The sequence below is a fragment of the Podarcis pityusensis genome (assembly GCF_964106645.2).
Source record: "Podarcis pityusensis genome assembly, chromosome: 3".
In the NCBI taxonomy this organism is placed as follows: domain Eukaryota; kingdom Metazoa; phylum Chordata; class Lepidosauria; order Squamata; family Lacertidae; genus Podarcis; species Podarcis pityusensis.
The window spans coordinates 86,657,815-86,678,047 of NC_138026.1; the positions used below are offsets into that span (position 1 = coordinate 86,657,815).

Consider the following 20,233-nt stretch of genomic DNA (forward strand, 5'->3'; position numbering starts at 1 on the left):
GCCACAGAGTAGCTACTCAAAGGGTAACCCACATTTGGTGCGTCTCAACAGTGGACGAGAGACCTGCGGCAGCATTAGGTCGCCAGAGATGGGCGGAGCAATTCTAACTAGGTAGATGCACATAAACTGCATCCTAACTGCTTCTGGCCAGAAGGTCAGTGGTCAAAATCGGGGGAGGTCAGTGAAAATTTGGATTTTCTGGTCTTCCACGGACTCCTGTGGATTTAGTTACACCTGCATTTTGAGTGGTGCAAGTGGGCGGGGCCAGCTAATCAAGGGAGTTTGGGTGCAGCCCCCGCCACGCCCACCACCTTTGGCATAATTTATGACAGCAAGGCTTTCCCTCACCCATAAATAGATCTGCCAGAAGTCAGCTCAGCCAGGGGGACGTACACCGCATACTTACCTCTCTTAGTCAATGTATCTAGTGATTAGGAGTGTGTTGTTAAAATTTGCGCTCTACACACTATGGTTTTGGATCATGCTGCTACAGACTATCACTCCAGCTATAAAAGTGCTATTTCATTTCAGGGATGATCCAGTTAATAATAAGTGTCTAGGATCATTCTGGACTAGACAAATGAGGGATGTTTTTAAGTGTAAAGGAAATAAACATTTTTGGGGGGGGGCAATGCAGGGCTACAAAATGACACTGAAGCATATCCATTTTCCTTAACATTCTCTTGCAATATGGGCCATGCAGTATTTATTTTATTTCTTCACTTTCTATCCCACTCTTCATCAGCATACGATCCATGGGCAAGTTACATCATCAAACATATACAACAAATCCAAATACAACATGATACATTACACTGTGAAAGTAAAACACAACTGGAATTCTTACAAATAGTCCTACAGTCCTGCCACTACTTCACCAAGTTTACAGCTGACCGCATAACACCAAGCCCTATCCCAAAGCCTGGGCAAAAAGGCAAGTCGTTAGCTAGTACCAGAAGTCACACTGTCAATGTGAGCTGTACTTTGGAGTGGAGGGTCCCTGCTTTTCCTTATTTTGATTCCTTTTCTTTAAACTGGACTCGGACAGGACAGCACTACAAACAGGGGACTCTCTATAAAGTAGGGCAGAAGGCTGCCTTAGGAAACAGGAAAATACCCATCATGCCTAGGGAATTTCAAAGGAGTCCAGCACAAACATGTCAACTAACTTCCCTACTTTCAGTAGAAGACATTCATTTCCTTCCTGCCCTGTTTAAAATGAACGTCAGAAGTGCTCTGCTGGATCAAACACCTATCGGGTCCAGCATCCAGCTCCCAGTGGCCAACCAGATTCCTGGCAATCAGAGGCTTGCTGCCTTCCAATAGTGACAATAGAACATAGCCATTGTGGCTAGTTTGCCACCGATAGCCTTATTCTCCATGAATTGATCGAATCCTATTTTAAAGCCAACTTGGTGGACACTACTACATCTTGAAGGAATGAGTTCCATAGTTTAACTATGTGCTGTATGAACAAGTACTTTCTCTTTCTCTGTCTTAAATTTTCCAGCATTCAGCTTCATTTGCCTTGTAACTTTACCCGCCTTTTCTCCAAACTAAAAAGTCCCAGATGGTATAACTTTTCCACACAGGGGAGTTGCTCCAACTCCTTGATCACTTTGGTTGCTCTTTTCTGAACTTTAGGAAGAGAAGCTTTGGATTACTGGCTGTGAAGAAAGATGCCTAGAAGAGTATTACCATTCCCTGCAGCACCTTTGTGATGAACGAATGCAGGGGTAGCCAACCTATTATCCTCAGCATGTTTTGGACTTCAACTCCCATCAGCCCCAGCCAGCATGGCTAGTGCTTGGGGATCAGGGGAATTGTAGTTCTCAAACCTGGCGGGCACCATATTGGTTAACCCTGAACTAATGTGACTCTGAGAGGATTCTTTAATGCACCCTGCTTCACGAAGTGGGGGTACATGCCTGAAATTTTCCACCCACAACAGAAACTGAAGCCATGTAGAGAAGCAGGAGCTGCAGCTGAAATTCAGAATAATGTGCTTTAGTGGCCAGCAACCAGACTGATAGTGCAAAGGAATTATCACTGATTGCTGGAACACTAGACCAACCCTGTTGCCTCTGAACAGCCCAGAAACAATGAAGGAGGACATCCATGGGTCTTTCCAGCTCTGCTTTGCACCCTGTCCTGGATGATGGGAGAAACAGATGTAGTACATAAGCAAGACCATCTGGGTGAAAGGGGCAGCACAGGTCCCCAGTTCCTAACTACTGACATAGGCACATAAAAACAGGATTAACGGATACAAGTGTCAGGACCCCCAGAGTCTAGAACCAGTAACTTTGGGATCTCTATGCAGCTTCCCCATGTGGTAAGCTGGTAAAACATCTTTAGAACAATAGGTTGGAACATCTTCCTGGCAGTGAAGATTCTCATCCAGCTGGGTTAGCTTTTGTGTATTCCTAGTCAGGAAGGGCTATAAAAGAGTTACTGTCTAGAAAGAGGCCTTCCTTAGACAACAAGGCTCCTGGCTCTGGTGTGTGCGTGCTCTTTCTGTGATCAAAAGAATCAGTAGCAAAACCCAAGGGAAAACAGACTTTCAATTCTTTGCTTTTTTCAATTGATCTGCTTTTTGTAACCCTTATCTTTTTTCATTGATTAACTCTGTACATTTACCGTACTGTTTTTGACTGCTGTTCATATTTCTAATTCTACTTGGAAATTCATTAGTTTATTGTATCTCTTTAAATAATTCCCCAAAATCCCCACTCTTCCCATATCTATCTCTCATCTTGGACTCTTATCTTCGCTGTCATAGTTGCAAGTTCCACATATCCAATCAACTTATATTGCCATTCTTCTTTTGTTGGAGTTTTTTTGTCCTTCCATTTTTTAGCATATAATATCCTAACCACTGTAGTTGCATAGAGGAAGAGGCTAAATTTCTTTTTATGGATATCTCCCTACATTAGTTATGCTTAGGGGGGGGGAAAGCCTCATTTTTTTCTTTTTCTTTCTTTATTTTTTGAAAAGTCAACCTTAGCATCTTTTTGAATTCTGTGTAGATCATTTTCCAATACCATTTAGCCTGTTTACAGGACCACCACATATGCATGAAGGTCCCCTCTACCTTCTAGCATTTCCAACATAATTTGGATCCCTTTTCAATAATTTACTAGAAGTTAAATACCACCTATAAATCTTTTTTTCCCCTTTAGGGCTTAGCATGCCAAGAAGTTCAGTGTTGATTTCCATAGCCTCTCCTAAACTTCCATTTCTATATTATGGCCAATGTCTATCGCCCAATGTGTCATAGTTGCATTTATAATCTCATCCTTTGTCTCTCATTCTAGCAGTATTTTATAAATTTTTGAAGTACATTTTTCGTTGCTTCCAATTATCACTTATGGATCAGTAGCAGGTTAGAGAACAAGAAGCAGAGAGTGGGAAGGTGAGTTCTTTCATTAAACTTGTTTGTAAATGGTCTGGAGTGAGCAGTGTGGTAGCCAAGTTTGCAGATGACACCGAATTATTATGGATGACCTTTCTAAAGTCTTAACCCATGTATGGCATCATGTATTATCTATTATCAATTGCCATTTATCATTGTTGTTGTTAAATTTATGCCCCTTCTTTTCTTCTGACAAAGTCCAGGTCAGCAAACACATCCACAATACCTACCTTATTTGATGTGGAAACCATGTATAGTTTATTGCTTCTCTTTTATAAAATCCAAAAATAATAAAAAGTGTATTGGCTAGCCCCCACTCTCAAACAAGAGAGTTCAGATTTTGTGGCAAAGGTGAATCCATTTGCCAGTTTCAAGAAAGATTATGAATGGATTTTTCAAGGGGCTTGCCATTTCCCCACAAAGAAGTGATATATAACAAATGACCAGTTGGAGAGTAATATTCTACACACTGTTGAACCCTGCAACATGTAATCTTCTGTGTGCTTAGAACATTATGATCCAGGAGATGGGAAAAAAATGTGTGGTTTGCTATATTTTGTGTCAGACAAATGAAGCTGGTATGATACTGAATGGCTGATGTTGAGGCACGGAATTGGAGGTTATGTGAGCCTTATATCCCTAAACTTTTTGAGGACAATTGTTATCTCCAAGAATAAAATCTGACACATGCAGTTCAATTTTACTGTTTGCTGATTATGTCTTGGCTCTAGTGGTGTCCAAACTTTTTTCAAAGAGGGCCAGATTTGATGAAGTGAAGGGCCGACCAAAGTTGTTAACCTTTTTTTAGGATTGAAGTTGATTAGGCCCCCGAAACGGACTTTGGACATGCCTGGACTAGCTAACCTTTTGGAGGCTCAGGGGATAATTTTACTATCAGCATTTTTTATGGAAAAGGTCCTGAGGAAAGTGCAGGCATTCAGTTACAAACAGAACCTTTCCCCATCTCGACTGGTTCTATCAAGGCTTTATAAGGAAGGAAAGGCTGACTGACAGTCTAAGGAGTGATTGCCAGAGCTACCATTTAAGAAGGGAATAGGGATCACCTAACAACTCTCAACAGTTAGTACCTGTTGTTGTTGAGAGGTGCTTGAAAACAGATGAAGGAATTCTACCCTGTTAGTTTTACTATATCTCTTAACTGCAATTGGTGCATGAGGAAACAGTGGTTTAGGCTGATATTTGCAGAGCTTCTGACAGTTGGCTCAATCTGTCCAGAAGATCCAGTGGGGTTGGTAATACACAGAAGATCATCTTCATTCAATAGCTTTCTTTGTCAGGGTTTTGTCTTGCTGATCAATGCGGACATGCATGCAGCCACTTGGCAGAAGTATGCAGAATGTAGCACACAGGTTATTGCCTCTCCCATCAGCAGAAGTAGGGACAGGAGGAAGCATGTCTTTCACATTTTATTTGCCCTCATGGTTCACTGCTGAATGTAGAAATCTATTTCCCACTCATTCGCTTTAGCCATTGGCATTTCTATGTGCTAAGCAAAAGTTTAACCTTTCACACATTACTGCTATCCAGTAGTCACCTAGCTCAATCCACACTTACCAGAAGATCAGGAGGAAGGAAATCTATTGAATGCTGGCTGGCCTAGCATGACTTGACATCTAGAATCTTGATCTCTCTTCCCACTAGGGGAGAAGACGTCCACTGTAGGCTTAAGGAGTCCTAAATTGGTAGTATAGATTTCTGGGGATCATAGGACCTAAACCTACAAATACCCTCAAATTTGTAGCGATGGCAGTGGATAAAATAAGTTGGTTTACCTTTCTCTGTCTCTTGTAATGGAAGAAGGGGAGGGAACAAATTCCATTGGCAGTCTGGAAACCTGAGACCAGAACCTGTCCCAAACTTTCTTAACATGTGGAACTGGGAACATCTAAATCTTGTTCTATCCACAAAGATCAGAACCACTTGAGAGATTTCAGATTACAGTTTGCTTAAGGAAAACACAGAAGCAGATAGCAATGACTCTCCCTTGTTTCTCTTGATATCAGTTTTGGAGGAAAAATGAATCTCTACAAATGGTGTGTTGCAACCTTGGTAGTGCCAGCTGGTTTGCTCCTGCTGGAAACAGTGGTATCCATCAGCCCAAATGCTGAATTGAATTAAACAAGATGATGTGGTATAATGGTAGACTGTATATTTGCGGAAGGAATCAGATGTGTGGAAAACATGTGGCATTGACACTTTCAGTTCGTTTTCCTCCAAAGGCTTCATTGGGCTGTTTGTGGTACATATTGTCAAAGGGTTTCTTCTGTTTCAAAAAAATCTTCTTTCCCTTATGAAGTGACCCACTCATTATGTACAGTATTTGATGCAAGATGTCTTGCCCACAAACATCGCTTTGTAGGCATAAGGGAAAGGACAAGAGACTTGTTGGTTTTTTGTGTTGCTTATCCATTAGTCATTCTCAGCTAGGGATATGGATCCTGGGTTGATCAGGGTTATCCTCTAATTTGGTGACAGCTGTCTCTGCAGTGCCTGGGCCAGACTTCTGCCAATTAAGCTGTAGGAATTTCTCCATCAGGTCAGCTCCCAGATTAAAGATCAGAGCGAGCCAGACTAAGCCAAAAATAATCCAGATTGCTGCCAGGCTTCTGTACACTGATATATAATGCTTATTAGGATCTGTGCCTAGAAAGAAAGATAAAACCAAGAAAACCCACAAGTAAGATTTGGTTTCTCTACAATTGGGAGGAATATATGCCAACACAATGAACACCATGCACACATACACAACTCATATGCACATGTGTAGAAAACCATGCAAGATTGTTAACTGGCATTCCACCTGTGTGCATTTGCCCACAGATTAGAAGTGATGTGATATTTTCCTGGATACGCATTATGAGTTGCATGCCTAGGATAGGTTTGGTTTTTCTGCCTTTACAGTGTGGTCTGTTGGATTATGCCCATTCTTACTTTCCCTAGGTTTACAACTTTCCCAGACTGTTACTTACCATCCCCAATGTTGCCACCAGCTCTACTGTTAGCATGAACGAGATCTACATGAAACTATCCTTACCATAGCCACCAGGTCATTGTCCCTGAACTTTGCTACTCTGATGACAGCAACATAGGAAAAATTTATAGAGGGCTAGCTATGTTAGTCGCTTGCAGCTAAAACAATTAGTCTTGCTGTGGCACTTTAAAGACTAACGCATTTAATAACAGCATAAGCTTTCATCGGCTCAAGCCCAGTTCATCAGCTGCATGAAAGTAAAATCATAGTTGGCAGCTATATAAAGGAGGACATTATACAATCGGAGTTCAGTGGCAATGGGATGCAAAAAGTTATAGTCAGAGATAAGTAGAGCTTGACTGTAAATTAAGTAGGCAAACTTTTACCCTTAGTGATAAGTGCTGAAATCATTGCATTAACACCAATAGTGGGGCAGGTCGGAGAACATTCTGAACATTTCCAGAACACCCTGTAAATGACCTTAAGGTTGTCATTCTGAAACCAAGGAACTTCAAAGGAAGAGTACAGCATGAAACAACCAAATTACAATTCATCAAGAATTCCAGTGCTTTGTGGGTTAAAGTGTGACGAAGGATTTTTAAAATCATGGTGCATACACTAATTAGCTGTCTAATGGACCCTATCCATTCTTAAGGAAATCAGCCCTGAGTGCTCACTGGAAGGACAGATCCTGAAGCTGAGGCTCCAATACTTTGGCCACCTCATGAGAAGAGAAGACTCCCTGGAAAAGACCCTGATGTTGGGAAAGATGGAGGGCACAAGGAGAAGGGGACGACAGAGGACGAGATGGTTGGATAGTGTTCTTGAAGCTACCAGCATGAGTTTGACCAAACTGCGGGAGGCAGTGGAAGACAGGAGTGCCTAGCATGCTCTGGTCCATGGGGTCACGAAGAGTCGGACACGACTAAACGACTAAACAACAACAACAACAAATGCCAGAATATCTGTGTTCATCTAGTCCATGGGTAGGCAAACTAAGGCCCGGGGGCTGGATCCGGCCCAATCGCCTTCTAAATCCGGCCCGTGGATGGTCCGGGAATCAGTGTGTTTTTACATGAGTAGTGTGTGTCCTTTTAGTTAAAATGCATCTCTGGGTTATTTGTTGGGCATAGGAATTCTTTCTCTTCCACCTGCAAAAAAATATAGTCTGGTCCCCCACAAGGTCTCAGGGACAGTTGACTGGCCCCCTACTGAAAAAGTTTGCTGACCCCTGATCTAGTCCAACATTATCTGCTCTAATTGGCAATAGTTCTACAGGGTGTAAGGCAGAAAGGTGCTTTTCTTATCATCTGCTACCTAATTCTTCTAACAGGAGTTTCTGGGGTGGGGCATGGGGGAGTATTGAAACTGGGACCTTCTGCAAGCAAAGCATATGTGCTACCACTGAGCTGTGTCCTCTCCCCTGACAGGCCAAGAGAAAACAATTTGGGATACACATGACCTCAACTTAGTCCTGTAAGTTGATTTAGGAAAAGCACATGAGTCTGCAAGAAAGTGTCACATGTTGCTGGTTCTGCATGAATGCAAACCAGAGATGAAGGAAGTGGTACTTGGGGGGAAAAGAGGAACCAAAGAGTTAGGGTGAAATAAGCTTCCCTATGCATGGAGTGTTTTTTGTTGTTGTCTATAAATAAAATAGAACACACTGCAGTTTCTTGCTGCAAAAATCAATGGCAATCTCAAGGAATCCTTTTCTTCCAAAGCAAATAGAATGAGGAACAAGGAACAAACATTTATGTCTGTTTCCAAAAAGAAGACCACGTAATGTCAGCTCCTATAGCAGTCTATGAACACAGGTTTAAAAGTAAAACAAAACAAAAACAAAACAAAACGGCACCATAGGCATTTCCCATGTTATGAATAGTGTGTTAAGTCATCTTGACTGTGCCATTTTGCAGCACATGATTTTTCGCAACATGTTTTTGTGTAGATTGGCACCAAACACACAATATTTTTCGGACATGGAAGGAGCAGCAATTTTTTTGCATGATTTGTGAAGCCTGGCTGAGCACATTTCAGGCTCTATGTGTATATACAAAATCCCCCCCAACCCCCCATCTATATATGCCTTGTGTAAATGTAGGGTTGTCACCATCTTGCTCAGCTTATCAGTTTCCCAGAAGCATCTAGCTGGTGAATGTTGAAGATGGAATGCTGTACCACATGGACCTGATTGGTCTGATCCAGCAAGATACTTCTAATTCTAGTTACTCCTTTCAGGATCGGAGGACCTTAACAATGCTTTGAGTGGGAGAAATAACAATAACAGAAGGGGAAAGGGAGCACTCTTCTGTCAGTCCTGTGTTGCTTAGTGTGGGACTGTTCCTATCACTATAAATGAGGAGACTCACTCCTGGCCACAGTAAACAAACAGGGCTGGCTCAAGACATTTTGCTGTCTGAAGTGAACAACAAGATGGGGTCCTTCCCCAGAGCACTTGAGGGCAGCAAGCTAGTGTAGGGGATGCAGTCACATCCCTGGTCACTCCCCCTACCTCAGCATCTGCCACCTGAGGTAGTTGCCTCACTCTGCCTCATTGTAGGGCCGGCCCTGATCACAAGCAAATGGCCATTGCTATTAGTTCACTTTGTCATTGGTGTGATGCTTAAGTTGGTTGGCGTGCATGTGATTTAAGCAAGAGCATATTTTAAACCAATGTCTTTTCCTCCTTGAAAGTATAACTCCTTAGTTCTTAATAGAGCTGGTTAAGCACTGTTTAGTGAATGAATGAATGAATGCATGAATGAATCAATTTTGGCACTTATTTGCAGCCTCAGCAGAGAAGTCATGAATAATCTAGATGTTACATGCGCTGATTGCACTGTGATCACATTCCTGGATTTCATTAGAGTTCCTCCTAATCAAAGTTAATTGGGAGAGGAGGACGATCTCAGGGGCAGAATATGTCACCACCACCACCCTTTCTATTACCTACTACATAGTCTCCAAATCCAATGGTGCTGAGGGTGATGAAGGTGAAGTAGAAGCCTTCTCCATAACTCCAGCCTTCCACGTAACTGAAGATCATGGGTGGGAAAACCAGAAAAAGCAAAGTCCCAACCATCAGGAAGAATCCCATTGTCAGAGTCTGAACCACCTGAGAAACATGAGAAGGGAAATGACAGTTTAGAAGAACTATGCTTCTGCCTGGCATGACTTGGTCTGGTTGGTCTGAGTGCTTTCAGATAAGCTACCTAAAGGCTGTTTCATACAGTTTCATACCGTTTTATAGCCCCCCAGTGGAGCTTCTAAAAACCTCTTCCATAGAGCAAAGATCCATGTAAATCAGAAGTGGGGAACCTTTTCTGGCTGGTAGGCCAGATCCTTATCCCATCTGTCAATCATCTGTTGTCACTATGATGTCAGGTGACCGTCTACAGTGGTACCTCGGGTTACAGACGCTTCAGGTTACAGATGCTTCAGGTTACAGACTCCGCTAACCCAGAAATAATACCTCGGGTTAAGTACTTTGCTTCAGGATGAGAACAGAAATTGTGCTCCGGCGGCGCAGCAGCAGCAGAAGGCCCCATTAGCTAAAGTGGTACCTCAGTTTAAGAACAGTTTCAGGTTAAGAACGGACCTCCAGAACGAATTAAGTTCTTAACCCAAGGTACCACTGTACTTTGAAGCCTCTGTTTTCAGGACTTCAAAGTACAGTGCAGGTTGATTGAAAGGCCTTTTGCAAGCAGCCCCATACTGCTCTTTAAACTCCCTAAAACTGGAGGTTCAAATAGTAGCACATGGCCACTTCCCAGTGGGCTTTCAAACAACCTCACACTGCTCTTTGAGCCTCCATATTTCAGAAGTTCAAAGAGCAGTGTGGGGCTGTTTGAAAACCCTTTTGAGAGCAGCATAGGACTGTTTACAAAAGGGCTTTCAAACAGCCCCATACTGTTCACCGAGCCTCCATTTTTTTGGAAGTTCAAGGAACAACACTGAAGGGAAAAGTGGCTTTCAGTCAATGGAAGCCATTTTCCTCTCCTGGAATGCACTCCCTCTGGAGAACACCCTGCTCCAGCAGAGGAACAACTGGGAACTCACTTTAAGCTCCCAATTGTTCCTTTGAAGCCCTGCCCCACACCTGACATCATATATGTATGTCAGGTGCAGGGTGGGTGGTGTAGTTTGCCCAGAACCACTTCTCAGACTAAATGGGAAAGCCTGGCAGGCCAAGTTTGGACCATGGGTGAGAGGCTCTCCTCCCCAGATGTAAATGATGGCGGTCCTTAGCCTCTTAACCATGTATTCCGGAGACTGACTTTTACACAGCAAAAAGACAAAAAGTAGGAAAAGACAGAATTTGTGTCCCTTTCCATGTCTAGACAGGAGTATCCCCCCTCCAAGCTCACAAGGGCTAAAGAAGTTAAATCAACTAGCATTAATTAATGCCTCCTCCACAACTCACTCCTAGCATTCTATAAATCTTTATCAAACCATGACTTGGTCTGGTTTCTTCTTCCTGCTGTGCAGGCAGAAGTCCTTTAGCTAATGGGACGACTTCATTGGATGCAACCTATGATCAACCTTGAACACATATTAAAACAACAGGGAAAGGGCTTGTTAAAAAGAATAACAGATAGCAACTTGTTAAAAAAGAAAAAGAAGGTAAGGGGCTGGTAAGGTGAGGAGTGGGAGTCAAGAACAGATGAAGACAATTCAACGAACAAGCACGAACAGATTCTTGGCAATAGACAATTGGCGGTGCAGAACAGGGACCCAAGACTGACCCCAGAAAACATTTTATGGAGTTAGGAAACAGTTAATTAGGAATGCAGCGGACAGGACTGCTGATACAACTACCCACAAGAACTTTCATATGCAGTTTATTTTCTGCAAAAGAGGCAAAGTTTGTGGACTAGGAGGCAACTAGAGCAGTTTAAAAATCTGCAGTTCCCCTGAATTATGTCAGGTAGGATTTTTGTTCCTTCTAAATAAGAAAGTAGTGGAAGAAAAATCTGCTTTGAGAAAATACCAAAAAATGTCCTTCCCTCTAAGATTGCATAGTCATATCTAGAAAGCATACTATACTGGGAAATAATATGAATAATCTGTCTGATATTTGTGTTTTGTGAAATTGCAGTCTTTCATCCTGCTTCCAGGATTTCAAAACTTGATATGTCGTGAGAGATTAACAGTGCGATCCTATACATTTTTACTTGTGACTAAGTCCCTTTGAGTCCAGTGTGACAAACTGCTATGTAAGTGATTCTAGCCTAAGTACCAAAGGCGGAGATTTGGATTGGGTTGATGGTGTCTGCTATTTCTGGGAACAATGATTTATAAATGGCTTTTTTCCTGCATGTCTTTTTCCTTTGTCATGGAGTCATAGAACATGCTCATTTTTAAAACACACACCACGTGAAATCTGTTTTTCTCAGGAGGGAAAAGGCTCCTTTGTGTGGTACGGGCCACACAGTTTAGAACGAGCACCAACAATTGTCTCCTGGAATATCCCTGTGAACAGTTGTAATTCAGAGGAGGCATCTACAAAGTTTGCCTGGCCCTAGAGGTTTAGCTGAATTTTCTGGTTGCTACAGCGCCTGATCCCAGTCTCTGACTCAAGGGTTGAGGTAAATTCTCATTTCTGGTTAGGTCCAAGGAACAAGCAAGAAGTCTTGTTTGCTTCTGGGTGTCTATGAAGTCCAGTGCAAGGTCAGGGACAAACCTCTGCCCTTATTCCAGATCTAAGACTTGGGAGAAGAGAGGGTGAGGGTGCACTGGAGATGATTTCTCCAAAGCCTAGAGTGTGATCATGAGGACCTGCCTGGTTCCCACTTTGTGCTGGATCAGGCGTTCACTGGATCAGATATGGTTGTCCCTGCTGACAGCTACTCAAAATTTTCTCAGACCCTCTTAATTCACACTGGAAATTGTTGTATAAGGAGAGAGGATATGTAGCAGTCAAATGAGTATGTATGGACTGAGCAGAATGCGTATGACAAACGTTTCAGTGTCTTTCAGGTGCTGGACATGTATTCAGAGCAAGGTATTGTCTGCCATCCCAGAGCAAAAAAGATAATGGAAATAGGATGGAGAAGGCCCCTCCTGCTCCCTTGGTATGCAATCTGGAACCTTCTAGAACAAGGCTGGGGAATCTCAGGCCCCATAGGATGCTTCCCAGGCTATGCCACCTCCCCAGACCACACCCCTCACTGGCCCTGCCTCAGGCCCTCTTGAGTGCTTTTGCCTGGCTGTGATGTGTCCTTGAATTGTGACCACGCCTTTTGGCTGGATGGATGGAGGAACGTGTTGCTGTCTGCCTGGAGAAATCTTTGGTTTCTGGTGCTTCCAGTGTGGCCTACTTTACCCAGGAAGGGGTCACCTTCATTTTTATGCAATTGATTTTTTTTGGTTTGTTCCAAGAATTAACTGTGCAACTTAAGTTCTACTGACAGGAAACATTGATGGCTATCTCCATGGGGCAATATTGTCTTGAGGCACCAGTGTTCTCAGTAAAACAAAGGTTTCTCTTCAGCTCACCTTATACTTCCATAAGCAATTACACCTTCCTGCAATTTGTCTTCTCCACGAAAGACTGAGTGTCTCACTCAACTTGAACAGACCACTCATCCTGATGACCTTTCGATAGTTTAGATTTACTGGGTGGTGAAGTTTGTTTGTTCCTTTTAAAATAAATTTCTACAAATTTTGAGGGGTAGGGTTGTTTCCACTTGTTAAAGATTTTTTTTTTTTTAAAAAATACTTTTGTCATGTCTGTCATCTTCATTTGTCACTGTGTTCTGGCAAGCCTGTTTTTATATTACTTTCATTTTGCACATCATCACCATTGAATTAATTAATTTTATAATGAATGATTTTAGAGTGTTGTTTATGCTGTACTTTTGTACTGTTTTATTGTTGTTAGCCGCCCTGAGCCTGGCTTCGGCTGGGGCGGGCGGGATATAAATAAAATTTATTATTATTATTATTATTATTATTATTATTATTATTATCCAACTCTGCCCCCATCTCCTTCCGCGAAACCTTGCCTGCTTCCTTGAACATTTTCTCTTGGGGCCACAGACCATCTGGAATCATATGTTATTATTCATATGAGGGATCCTTTACATTTATAGGACTGCCTGAACTGCATTTGCTGAAATGGAGTCTGACTCATTTTTTCTATAGTGGTTTGCAGGAATAGGTTCTGGTAAATGAGAAAATGATACAGAACGGAGAACTGGCTTGATAGTAGCCATGGGCGTTTGCAATCAAGCAATCTGTATCTGTTCAATTTAAAGCTTTCTTCTTCTTTTTTTGGAAATTCAAGTACATCCCTGTCCTGAGTCAGCAAATTACTGTCACAGGAGAGGAAGCAACATCTGTATGAGTTATAATGAGTCTAAGGCACCCCTGCCTGTCCTAAAATGATACATGAAAGTCACCTTTGAAAAGCAAGGAAAGGGTAACAATGTTAAACAGGCATCTGTACCTGAGCTCGGCCTGGCTTGTGGACCCATCTCTCCAAGTTGATCAGGTGAATGGTGAGCCCTTTCCCCAGCTGATTGAGAAATGCCAGATTAAGGGGCACTCCAAACAAGGCATAGAACACACAGAAGACCTGCCCTGGGACTGTGCTGGGGGCCAAATTCCCATAACCTGAAAGAAAAGCAAAAAGAATTGAAAATAGTCACACTCGCTTAATAGGGCTCAACATTTGCTTTGACCACATCAGACATGGGGGGAAGAAGCCAGGAACAGTCATCTATATTGGGTGACTAATCCCAAGTTCCAGATGAAGTTACAGACTCCCTGCACCCCATTTATTTGAAGCACATTTGTCACTATCTTGTTGGGAATAAGTGAGCAGCATGTAGCTATCTACTCAGAAGCACACTCTGTTGAATTCTATGGGACTTATTCCTTGGTGAGCGAGTTTAGAATTGCTACAGAGCATTGGCTGGTTTATGCTGTATATTTACAAAGCAGACACTTTCAGATTTCCATGAGTATGCAATAGTGGCTGCTAGTCCATTAGGGCCCCACCAATCTCACCCAAACCCCACCTGCCTGCCTTTTTATTGGGGATGACCCTTCTCACCAGTTCCTCTTCCTTAGTTTCAGTGTTGCCTTCAACAGGGAAGAGGTTGGAGACAAAACTAGAATGAGTTGGTTCTGTCCGTCATCGGCTGTGGCTCCACCTACTGTTGGTCTCCATGGCTACTGCCCTACCAGTTCTGATTGGCACAAGTTACTGCTGGAATGCACGTCATAGACTTCAACACATGCAAAACTGACTACACACACACACTCCATCCTACAGGACCAGAAAATTAGTCATGGAAAACGTACGCATAAAAATAGGCGTTGGTTGAATATATAGCTTTTTAAATACATCTTTCAACATCCAAGACCCTTCTGACGCAGGTTTGCCAGGTTCGCTTTGTACCATCAGTCACAGATGATTCAGTACTTCACTGAAAATCTTGCAGAACTCCAACAAGGAAAGATTTATTGGGGGGAACCTCCCACAAAACACCCAGCTCACCTTACCTACGGTGGTGACCACCGTTCCAGCAAAGAAGAAGCTGTTGCTGAAGTCCCAGTTGCTGGGGTTGGTGGAGTTCCCTTCAGGGTTGACACCTTTCTCCCAGGCTTCCATAATGACCTGAAGTGGGATCATTTACAGGGGGAGGAATAGAAGAATGTTGTCACATCATGAACTGGGAGAGTCTCACCAGCCAGAGAGTAAAGCACATTTATGCGGCCACAGGTTCAGTCAGTCAACAGCTGCTTTTGTAGCAGGGCTGAAAAGGACAACGGTCAATGAGCCAAAGTAAGCAGCACTTCTTGATACACCAACATACTCACATAGCTTCATAAGGTGACTCTGTATATGCAAAAAATCATAAAATGGTTTCCTGGCAAGGATTTCTTGGTTAACGCTGGAACTGTTTGGACTATAGATATGCTTTTGCATTGCTCCTGCACTCTGTGATCAACACTGTGATCTGAGCGGGCTAATGGAATGGGCATCTGCTCTGGGCCAAAGTGTATTAGGGAAAAGAAGGGGAGACATACCTGTTAAATACATAGTGTCAGCTGTGTTCTAACTACCTGGTTGCTGATGTCCCGGACATTGTCCTTGACATGACTGCTCCCTGCTGTGCCTGTTTCACTCTAAGGCAGAGAGGAGGAACCTATGACCTTCCAGCTGCTGCATTACAACTCCCATCCAACTTGAGCATTGGCCATGCTGGCTGAGGCTGGTCTCACAGCAAGAGTCTCATAGCAACTGGAGAGCCACAGTTGGGGATGAGCAAATGTGTCAATTTTGGGTTTGCTCAATTTCTTACCCCACCCCACCCCAATTTAATCAGGGCTGGGCTGTGGCCCTCCAGATGTTGTTGAACTCCCACCATCCCTCACCATGGGCCATGCTGGCAGAGGCTGATGGGAGTTAGAATCCAGCTACATCGGGAGGGCCACAGGTTCCCCAGTCCTGTGTTAAAGGTCTTGTGCTACCAGGGGCATGGCCAGGATTTATGTTAGTGGGGGCAGAAACTCAAGTATTTTTTATTGATTTACTTGATTTGGGGGAAGCAGCTGCCCCCCTGCTCCCCTTTGGCTATGCCCACGTATGCTACTGTTTGTGATTAAACACTCCAATGCTGTGTTTGGGGTGAGCCAAATCTGCCAGTGGCTGTGGCACAAGAAAATGCCTAACCTTATGAAACCGCTCCATGTGCCACAGAAATCAGAAAAGCGTCAGCAGAGAAACCCAGCAGATAGATACAGATGCTGAGAAGTTCATCCTTGCAGGCTCAAGGATGCTGAGTGATGGTTTAGCATGAAGCACCACATCAAAAGAGTGTGCTAAGATTACAATAGTGTGAAGCCAAGGGTGGTGATAAGGATTCCTATTTACTGAATAAGGTCGTGGATGACTTATTTTGAGGAGAGATATTTAAAACTGTTGTGTTGTAGCTGAAATGTTGGTGCCCTCTAGTGGTTTTGATTGTATAGCAACCACTGCTGTAATCCTTGTGGCATACCTACATCAAAAAAGTTTCCTTTTAATGAAAGCACTTATGCACATGCCCTGGCTTTTCTGAACTTCTGCTTATATAACACAGGAGAAAATGCTCAGCTCCCCCCTCCCCAAATGACCGGCATTGTTTGCCTTTGGACAGCAATGTGAAGGGGTCTTCTGTTTAAAATGTCGTGCCAGATAAAACGTTAAAACAAAATAGCAATTTGTGTATGTTCTGAAGCACCCCTAAGCATATCCAGCTTTGCTGTGATAGCCTGCACCTCAGATGGAAGTGTTAATTATGGCATTACAGAAAGCCAGGCTCACATGTCCAAGCAAGCTGAGTTGCAAAGAGCATCTGGTAAATATTTATTACCTGCCCTTCACCCCAAGGTTCCAGGGTGGGTGACAACATTAAATACATTTCACAGAATCATAGAACTGTCCAACCCCTTGCAATGCTGTAATAACAGCTAAAGAATCACTGACAGATGGCCATCCAACCTCTGTTTAACAAAACCCAATCAATGGGAATCCATCACCCTCTGAAGTAGTCTAAGCTCTCGCTGTCAGAAATGTGTAAATTTAAAAGTAAAAGGACATCAGACTCCTCCTGGAAGTATATAACCAAGATAGTGTCCCCTACGTGTCATTCCCTCTAGCCACCACCTGCTCCCCCACACAATTACTAATCAATAAGTTTTGATAGCCTGAGGATCTTGCCAGCAGAGCCCAGAACATATGTTACTCCTTTTCCTCGTTTCATATAGACAGCAGAATAATATTTTTCCAGAAGGCATTTTGCAATTCCTTAGACAAACTCTTCCCAGCTGGCACCATTCAAAAGCTTCTTAAACCTACCGTATTTTTTGCTCTATAAGATGCACCAGACCACAAGACGCACCTAGTTTTTGAGGAGGAAAACAAGAAAAAAAATATTCTGAATCTCAGAAGCCAGAACAGCAAGAGGGATCCCTGCGCAGTGAAAGCAGCAATCCCTCTCGCTGTTCTGGCTTCTGGGATAGCTGCGCAGCCTGCATTCGCTCCATAAGACGCACACACATTTCCCCTTACTTTTTAGGAGGGAAAAAGTGAGTCTTATAGAGCAAAAAATACGGTATTCACTGTCAGGAAGGCGGGATTTACAGTCTTTGTTTCTATGTTAATTTCTGGAGCCCAGCTCAAGCCTAAGAGGGAATGCTTTTCATAATAGTGGCTAGGAATCTCTGGCTGATCAAGAGGATTCGTCTGTCTCTGCACAAGAACATTTCTTGTGGACCCCTTCCCAACTCACCTTCTCTCTTAGGCTTTCTTTTGCTCCTGCACTGAAGAGACCTCCATCAACCCCTATGGGCCCCAAACTCACAGAATAAGAATAAGGCATTCAACTCTCTCTCTCAAGCCCATCAGCTGGCCAAAGCCCCCTCTCCTTCTACCTTCAGCTTTGAAGCCCCCTTTCTTGGGGAGAACTACTCTCTTTTTTCTCCTTGCTGTGCTATTTCTTCCTCCTTAGTTATGTCACCCCAGAATCTCAGATTCCCCTATTTTCACTACTCTCAGCTATTGCCCCAAAGTCTCTCACTTTTCTTCTGGTTTTTTTACGTAGAAATTCCCCCAAAGTCCCAATTTCCAGTCCTCCCTTATTATCCAGAAAACTTCCACTTCTTGTTCTACAACCAAGGAGCTCAGCTCAGCATCCTCTGGCATAACTTTCATCCCTTCAGCTCAGCTCCCTCCCCCCAATTTATCTAGTCCCACCAAACTCTGGAGTGCATCCAGGTTTCAGTAACACAAGAGCCCTAAAACTCAGTGTCAGGATTTCATGTGAGAATTGCAGGCATGCACGTATACTGTACTCTTCATAACCATTATTATGCCCAATGCAAAACCACTGGTTTCAAATGGGAGCACAGCTAAATGATAGAAAACTCATTTAAACATTTCAAGTAGTGAAATAAAAGCTTGTTTTCTCAGAAACAGGACCTCAAAATTCATGGCAGAATTGAGATTTTAAAATTAAACAAAGGATTAAATTTCCCATTATTCCTTAGCAACTGTATCTACATTTACTATTTCATACACAGCCCTTTAAATCTAGAGAACTATTCTGCCTGGTTTTGAGAACTCATTCAATATCTATCAGTAATGAACTGGAAAGACAGGTGTCAGTGGATGTGCACTGTATGGTTTCCTCAACTCCATATATTTAACATCCTTAGTTTTATCTTAACAAAGGAAATATATTTCTCATTAAATCTTCTTGGAGAGGGAAGCTGCATGAATAGAAATGGGCAAATGATTTGGGTATATAGTTGGTCAAGTGTTTGTGGCAAAAAGCAACAAAACAAAAGCAATAGTAATAGCAACAGCAACAAATAATTCAGATGATGAATGCAGAACCTATTTGGGTACAGATTTATGTGCATTTGGGTCTGTTCACAAGTTCCATGTCCACAGAAAGTTTCAAAGGGAGGGACATCACACTTGTGGCCACACAGCCACACTCCACAGAGCAACCACTCTGCAACGAATGCACTTCTGGGTGGGGCAGGGGGAGTGGGAAAGAGGAATGAATAACATTTCCCTATTCAAAAAATACTGGAAAGTTAAGAAACAACAATATTCACCCACTGAAGGTGCAGCCTTGAAGAGAAGACATGCAGGAAACCAGAAACACATGTGCATTTAAAAACTCATTAAAACAGATTGTGGAAGGAAGCTTTTGGTCATATTAAAACACACATACATATACTCCACTGTAAAACCTTATTCATGGGATGAAAAGGGGAAACTGTAACAGTAGTATAATTTCAAACTCAATATTAGCTGCATTGCTAAATTTTGAAAAAGGTTTAGGGATCAGAGAGAAAATTCAAGAAAATCAAAATGGCTGCTGCATACATGGGTGTTTCCACAGCACTGATTTCTCCTAGTCATATTATCTCTTCTGGGCATTCTCTGCTGGTTGTTGTTGTCCATTTTCAATTCCTACTGGCACAAATCCTCTCTGGAACCATAGTATCAGAAGTTGCGGAAGACCCAAATCCCAACCTCTAATCCTATGCCAGGATTTCCTGCACACCAGCCACCCACCCCACCATTAAAGTTACATGATGCAAAGATGACCATAAAGTTGGGTTCCTTGGGATTGCTCTCCTTACCTGCACAAACTGCTCCAGGGCTTGTCGATCCAAGCATGTGTAGTTCTGCAGGAACTTGAGTTTCTCCATTTGGAACTGGTCCCGAGTCTTGGCTTCTGCCTGCTTTTCCAGCAGCTGAAACACCAAGGCCCCCAGGAGGAGGTAGAAGAGGTACCCCAGCACCAGGGGCAGAGTCCAGCTGAGCTGCCGGTTGCACACTGTGAGGTAGGGCATGACTGTGGTTGGGAAGGCAGAGGCGACCTAGTTGAGTGGAGCACTCACTGGGTTAATGTTCCTGTTCCAAGAGGCACAGAAGAATCGCACGGCTGTATTCTCGGCTCACGCTGCTGAGATTCTGTTTAAACAGCTTTATGAGCATCAGGTCTGGATAACATGAGACTAATGCAAACAGATTTCACACACCCCTTTATCTTTCCTTCAGCTGGGAGCAGCACACTTACGGCTAAAGACCTACTGTAGCCTTCTGTCCTATGAAGACGTTCACATAGTTTTAGAGAATAGTGAGTGTAAGGTGGCTCCGCTCTCGAAGCTGATATCTTAATTTCCTGGATGGGCTAATAGTGATAAAAAGTTACTGATCAACTGTGGCTCATGTTGGTGGAAGGGCCAGTGGGAAAGTGCAGGAGCTGTGATGCTCACAGCACTTTGCTGTAACTGCTAGACAACAGTAC

At 43.1% G+C, this 20,233-nt stretch overlaps 1 protein-coding gene across 2 annotated transcripts; it reads right to left on the reverse strand.

The window, feature by feature from the left end:
• Positions 1–4,829: 4,829 nt before the first annotated feature.
• LOC308474192 (potassium channel, subfamily K, member 16-like) lies at positions 4,830–19,896 on the reverse strand. 2 transcript variants are annotated; one of them, XM_081000312.1, is made up of 5 exons: positions 19,563–19,874; positions 14,922–15,036; positions 13,861–14,027; positions 9,360–9,525; positions 4,830–6,079 (listed from the first exon to the last, which is right to left on the reverse strand). In XM_081000312.1, the coding sequence occupies exons 1-5, from the start codon at positions 19,773–19,775 to the stop codon at positions 5,856–5,858; spliced, it is 885 nt and encodes a 294-aa protein (XP_080856438.1). In that variant the 5' UTR covers positions 19,776–19,874; the 3' UTR covers positions 4,830–5,855. The 2 variants fall into 2 exon arrangements, with proteins under 2 accessions (XP_080856438.1, XP_080856439.1); XM_081000313.1 differs by having other exon boundaries at positions 5,884–6,079; positions 9,364–9,525; positions 19,563–19,896.
• Between the last annotated feature and the right edge of the window lie 337 nt (positions 19,897–20,233).